Source organism: Gavialis gangeticus, unplaced genomic scaffold (genome assembly GCF_001723915.1).
Source record: "Gavialis gangeticus isolate Ggan-Ray unplaced genomic scaffold, GavGan_comp1, whole genome shotgun sequence".
Taxonomy (NCBI): domain Eukaryota; kingdom Metazoa; phylum Chordata; order Crocodylia; family Gavialidae; genus Gavialis; species Gavialis gangeticus.
This window is the reverse complement of record NW_017729027.1, coordinates 38,390,014-38,397,040: the sequence shown is the minus strand read 5'-3', so window position 1 is coordinate 38,397,040 and position 7,027 is coordinate 38,390,014. Positions and strand designations below refer to the sequence as shown.

The 7,027-nt window shown below is 38.3% G+C and overlaps 1 protein-coding gene across 5 annotated transcripts in view; it reads left to right on the top strand.

The window, feature by feature from the left end:
• MCPH1 (microcephalin 1) overlaps positions 1-7,027 on the top strand; it is a 269,106-nt gene that overhangs the window by 61,052 nt on the left and 201,027 nt on the right. For 3 of the 5 annotated variants that reach the window (XM_019520596.1, XM_019520598.1, XM_019520599.1), the window contains exons 11-12: positions 3,234-3,271; positions 5,863-6,025. The exons of 1 other annotated variant lie outside the window; for it this stretch is intronic. In XM_019520596.1, coding sequence (XP_019376141.1) covers positions 3,234-3,271; positions 5,863-6,025 — 201 coding nt within the window. Of the gene's footprint in view, positions 1-3,233; positions 3,272-3,835; positions 6,026-7,027 lie in introns of those variants that run through there. One more of the 5 variants, XM_019520601.1, reaches the window with a different exon arrangement.

The window sequence follows — 7,027 nt, the reverse complement described above, 5'->3', positions numbered from 1 at the left end:
GGGAATGTACAGCCCGAGATGCCTATTAAACTTTTACTTCTGCTTAGAGGGCGGGGGGGCGGGAAAGTCCTTTGTAAATCTAAATTAGAATTGGTCTGATAAATGCTGAGCTGGGTGTGTGTAAATGTGGGTTGATTAGCATTTGGAGCACAGATTCCCCATCATGCAGTGCTCCCCTGCTTTGCTGATCCCAGAATTCACTGCGGTCTTTGCTTTGGGCATTCTGTTCTCCATCTTCCATGTAAATGAATTGTCATCTGGTTCCATCGTGCATGGAAATGAGACCTAGGGCAGTTGTTTCACTCTTGTCACCCTTACCTGCAGGGCTTTAGGTGCATCTCCCATTGCACCTTCAATGTCTTTTGTAATAAGTTCTTGTTCAGGTAGAGGAGGGGAGGGATGAGAAATCTTTGTGAATCAGACAGGCTGCGTCCTGTGTCAGAGTTCCCCAAGAACATGGAGCTGAGAGGTAACACTGCCACCAGCCAGGGTCCACACAGTGGGGAAGGGGGAAGCCCCCAGGGTAGGGGCTTCCTCCTTGCATAGTCCAGCTCTGCCAGGCAGTAAACAACTCAGCTCCACCACCTCACCAGTCCCCCAACTCTCAGCTTCTGGGGGCAGGGCAGGGGAACAGACCCCCCATTACCTTCCCCTCAGCCAGGGCATGCACAGCAGTTGTGGGGAGCCACTCATGGCTGAAAGGCAAGGGGCTGGCGAGGTGGTGGGGCTGGGGCATTTGCTGTCTGACAGAGCTGGGCAGCTTGGTGGAAAAGCCCCTGCCTTCAGGCCTTGATTAGTGCAGACATCTGCCTGCCTTGGCCAACAAAAGAGTGAATGAGAATTCTGTTTGTTAGCAGTTTAATCTACACAGTTTAGAGAAACCTGTGTAGATTGGATCAATTCCGTTTCCGGTACTGTGCTTAGTCACAAAGGCTCTAATGCCTTCTGATTATAATCTTAATTATATTAAATTGTATTTCACTTAGTCGCAGCAAAAATAGATTCCCACTCATGGGATAAACTAGGATTACCTAGCATTCCTAATTGCTAGACTAGACTTGAGTTGTTGAATAGACATGAATCATAGACAAATTGGGCTGGAAGGGACCTCAGGGGGTCATCTAGTTCAGCCCCATGCTTAAAGCAAGATTACCCCAGACTAGACCATCTCAAACAATGATTCATCTGACCTTCTTTTAAACACTTCCGAAGACGGATCTTCTATAACTTCTCTGAGTAGCCTCTTCCAATGCTTAGCCACTCTCATAATGAGAAAGTTCTAAATATCCATCCTAAATTTCCTTTGCTGCAGTTTAAGAACATTGTTCTGCAGCCACAGAGAAGTTTATCTCTATAGTAGTAGTATGGTATAGTTATAACTACCTGTTAAGTATATAGGCTGTTGTCAAATCCCACCTCGGTCATTCCTTTTCCAAACTGAATGATTTCAGTTCTTTCAGTTTTTCCTTGTATTCATGCGTTTCAAAACTCTAATCAGATTTGTTGCTTTCTGTTGGATTCTTTCCAACTTGTTCACATCTTTCTTGAAGTGCAGTTCCCTAAACTGGGCACAGTATACCAGGTGAGGTTTCACCAGTGCCAAACGAACAGAAGAGTCACTTCCCTTGACTTGCAAGGGGTGCTTCTACTAATGTAGCCTAGTATGCTTTATTTATTTATTTATTTATTTACAACAAGGGCACACGGTTCATATTCAGTTACTCATATTCAGCTTATGATTGTCTGTTATTCCCAGGTTCTGCAGCCTAACCAGTACTGCAGCCTATCCTGTCTGTATTTGTACATTTGATTTGTTCCAACCCACATGCAGGACTTTTCCCTGGTGCTTACTGAGTTTCATATGATTAATTTTGGACCAGTTCTTCAGTTTACAAGATCTGCAACTTTACCATGCTTGGTGTCATATACAAATTTGCTAAATCCTATCCTTCAAATCATTAATGAAGATATTAACTAATACCAGACCCAAGACAGAACCTTGAGGAGCCCCACTCAGTGCCATCTACCATCTACAACATCAAGCCATTGGTAACTACTCATGGAGTGTGATGATCCAACCAGTTTTGTATCTGCCTTACAGATACAGTACTGTCATCTAGACCGTATTCTTTAATCCACTAATGATAATGTCGTCCAGAGACCAAGCCAAACGCCTTATTTAATTCAAGGTATATCATATCCACTGCTCTCCACCCCACCAACAGACAGCCTTGTCACACAAGGAAATCGGGTTGGTCAGGCATGACTTGCTCTTGATGAATCAGTGTTAACTGTTGCAAATCAGCCTGTTTTCTGTTTCCTTGATAACCTGCTCTATGATTTTTCTAGGCATCAAGGACAGACTGTCTGGTCTGTAACTGCCTGGATCCTCCTTGTTCTCCTTCTTCCCTTTTCAATGAATAATAATTTTGTAGTGGTGGGGCATGAGTGATCACTGATAAAATAGGTCTTTTTTTTAATTCTATGATTCATTACTAAGATGCAGAGTGAGTTTCTAATGTGTTGGTCTTTACAACCAGTCTTAAACTGATTTACAGTATTTCAGACTTTCTGGAACTCAGAGGAAATTACTGACGGTGGTGGGAAAGAATTGGGGAACTTTGTTTGACATAGGCAAGATATGGGAAAAGGGTAGAAGAGCCTGATTTTTATTTATTTATTTATTTATTTGTGGAGCTGTAGGTTTCTGCAATTTTTTCTAGCACATAATTGTTTTAAGCAACCTATAATTTATCTTCAAAAAACCAAAAAAATCGTTCTTTCAGTTTTTCCATATACTTTTAGTACATTTGTGTGTTTGAGTACTTATGTAAACAGTAATATAGTGTTTCATTGGTATTTTCTGGAGCATGCCAAAGGTGGAGCTTTTAGCCTCATTTCTAGGTCTAGAAAGTGTGGCGGAGCAGAAACAGGTCAGTGGGCCACGCTTTTAGGTTTTGTTCTCAAAACCTACGCGCAGAAATGGTAGAAGTTGTAAATTGATATTGCCTTTCCTAGTACCATTGGGCACTACTAATATGTTTGGCCTTGGGAACAAGTCACCTGTAATCTAGTCCAAGTTCTTGTCTTTGAATACTTGCATCTTTATTATGACTCAGTGGTACTTATTATAATTTATAATACTTATTATAATTATTATAATTATAAATGCTCTGGGAAAATCTTCCATATATTTACTTTGTTTTCTTGTTCTTCCTTTTCTAAATTTCTAGCCAATAAGAACACTAGTCATGACCAGCATGTCTTCTGAGTAAGTATTAGATACTTTGCTGACTTTCTATTCAGTATACAATTTGAACTTCAATATGAATAGTCTTTTCTTGCACAAACTGCACTGTATTTAATATATTTATAGTCCATATTTGAAATTTTTCATTCTCATGCTAGACTGTATATACTTACAAGATCTGTAAATCGACTTTAGGGTAATAATACTAAGATAAAAAGAGCTGAGCATTTTTCTGAGTGAATTTATACAGCAAATGGGTGGAATTTTAGCCTGAAAGAGCCTTTTTTCCACATAAATTTGAATTGCTTTTATAAAGAATGTCATAATGAACTGAAACATTGGATTGGATGTTTTCTTTGACATAAATAGCTTGTAAGGAAATATCAGTTTTAGGCTTTTTAGACGCTTGGTTACAAAACATTAAAAGCAGCTCCCCCTGCATACTTGTGGAAGAATTAATATTTTTCTGGCATGCTCTTATCTTTCTCTTTAAACTCTTACAAAATAACATCCAACAAAAACACAATTCCATATTTTATATTATGGTTGGTTACATTTTTTTTCAATCTTTTTCAATAACTCCAGTTATTGGTGCCACCCACAAATCTGTTTCAGGTTTGAAAACATTAATCAAATCATGATAGTTACATGAAGATGAGTACTAAAATGGCACTCAAATACTGGCTATCTTTAAAAGATTTGTACATGTTTCTGTCAATATTTTTCCCATAAGCCTAAGTTAATATGTCAAGAAAATGGAAATAAAGTACATTTTCATTTTTATCTTGTTCCTGTGTAATAAAACGTGACATTGATGGCACTGTCCATCTATGAACCTCAGTACAATTCATAAATCACTCAGTAATGCATCATTATAAGGCATGTAAATATGATCAGCAAGTTATAGATGAGAACAGTGAGTTTCAGGCAAGCTTTCATATTCAAAAGGACACAGAAAAAGTCTTGGCAAAGTTGGAAGAGAATCTATTTCTCTGGACCCAATCATAAGGATGTCCTACCCATGCAAGCAAGTACAGATGTATCTGTATTGTTTCCATACATTCCTGATGTAAAATCTGCCTTACCCTAAGCATTATTGCACATACTTACTATAAAAATATTTTGTGATAACCAACTTTGTTCTTCAGAACTCCTTTAAGACCTGTGATTTAGTCTTTCTGCAGTTATGATGCATGATAAGGTTGTGCCCACCAGTCTATGGGGGGGGGGGAAGTCCTAGGAGAGCAAAAAAGAAACAATCCAAAATAGAAAGCCAGCTGTCAACAACCTGTTCTTTAGTCCAAAGAGGATACAGAGACCAAAAAAGTCACTAGAATTTAACTGTATAAAGTGGTGAAGTTGGTGGTGTCGTGGCATCATTTTTTGGTCATAAAGAGCATATCCTCACCTATTGGTCTACAGCAGTGTTTCATGAAATGCAAATCAGTATCCTCAGTTTTGCAGTATATTGAGATATAAGCTAGTCAGATGCTGTGATCTATGAAACACTATAAACAATCTAAGAGCTATTTCAGTTTTTCATATTGTAGAACTTTTCCTCTCCTAAAGAATCTTGTGGGTATATCAAAAAGAGCCAAGACTAATTCTAGGCATAGTGTGAAATTCACATCCCCTGAGCTTGTAGTCCAGCAGGGTCAGCATCCTCTATGGATTGTAAAGTTACCATGACCTTTGTTAATGTGCTCTGTCAAGCTGAAATCCTTTTTTATGGTTAAAAGGAGGCTGAAGATTTTCCAGTTACATCTCTTGACAAATAACTAAGGCCAGGATTCACACAAATGAGTGTATAAAGTTAGGCTCCTAAGTGTCCTGATTTTTCTTTTCAAAAGTGTTTCTTCACTTACATCACCTTTTGATTTCAGTGGCAAGTCAGTTTGTTAAGCTGTTTATTTTCTTTGTTCTGTAGTTCCTTTAAATCTCAGTTTTAAAAAAAAAGCTGCTGCTTTGGCTGTGGAGATTGCTTTTTGGTTTTGTTAAAGTTGTTCTGTGTTCTGTTTGTTTTAGCTAGCTTATTTTGAGAACTTTTTTAAAGTTACTTTCTGCAGAGAAAAAAAATGGCTGGAATGAAAGTGCCCCAGGGCTTCAGGAGATGTCCAGAGTGTGCTTGTGCTGATTGAGTAATGGGCTCCGTCTGCTTTGTCTCGGAGGAGCAACATTATGCAGGATGTGGCTCCACTCAGGATTTTTTTCTAAATTATTTATCTCCAGTAGAATACCATAGGTCTTTTATCCTTCTTCACAAGATTGCTAGTTATCAGATTTGTGAATGGTGAAGGCAATTGAACTGGGCTTTGGGGCTATAAGGTGCCAATCTACCCTATCTACTGCCCAAATTATTAGGAGACATAAGGAAAGGAAACAAAAGTGAAAGGAAATAGGAAGAAGGTAGGGGACAAAAAGGCAAGAGGAGTCTGATGAGCATGAAGCCAAGGTAAAGACTGTGAGGGAAGATGAAGAAGAGGTTTAGAACAAATAGCCAGTCAGTAGAGGGCAGAGTTCAAATGTATGCATATTTTTTGCACATGCTACTGTTTGTGTAATAAAAATGTTCATGTTGAGTGATGCTGATTTCTTTTTTTTTCTTTTGGCAGGAAACAGAATACTGTAATTCAGGTGGTGAATAAATTAGGAGGCTTTTCATTTTCAAATGATGTTTGTGAAACAACTAGTCATGTAGTTGCAGGAAGTCCTCGTCGTACATTGAATGTAATGCTGGGAATTGCTCGTGGCTGTTGGATTGTGTGTTATGAATGGGTAAGCAATGTATCTGAATTATACAGCGAAGTATATCATGTTTCTTTTATACAGGTCAAGTTTCAGGCATTAACAGTGCACACTACAGCATAGAGATACCTGAACTAACTTTCAAGATGCTGAGTGGCCTGTGCAGCACTTTAAGCTACCATGGCTAGACTGCTTTCAATGCCCAGGATAGCTCTGGTATCTCTGCACTGCACCATGTCTCAAAAGTTTTTTTATAAATGAAAGCCACCACTAAGATGTCTAACAACACACAATTTGATAAGTATTATTTCTAGATAGGTTAATGGTTAGGACAAACCAGATTTGTTCGGTTCTAGTTAGAACATGTCATTCCTATTCAGAATATTTCCACAAATATTTTTCAGTAATTATATATAAAATTTATCTTCTGAACTATGTAATTGTGCATTTTTACAAACATGGAATACAATGATTATTATAACACTCCACTGGAGTACTTATTATTGAAGTATCGTTAGGAGAAAGATATGCGTAAAAGTTTAAGACTGAGTACCTGTGCAGACATTTGGTCTCCCAAGAGAGATTCTTCTGAGTTCCAGTTATCTCAGGTTGCTCCCAAGTGTGGCCATTTTTGCACTGAAAGAAAAATTATAAATGTCTATACACATGTGGTTTCTCCTGGGAGAGTAGCAACTCTCTCAAGAGAGACTCTAAGTTTATATGTAGCCTAAGGCACAATGAGGGTGAGAACAAAGTTTGAAAACATGCTTCATTAGCCTTGCATGCAAATAGTTACATACCTTGAACTGTGAAGATGTGTAACATGTTTTCTTTTACTGTGATTTCCCTATAATTTTCTTGTTTTCTTTTAGTATTACTTTAAAATGAAATTGCTGTACCTAAAACGACACAACTAGCTATATTTCCTTTTTTCAGTCCAAAATACTGTAGATAATACCTGACTTGTCAGCAACATCGTATAGCCGGTTGCAAAGATATAGTTTCATAGTTTCTAGGGTCGGAAGGGACCTG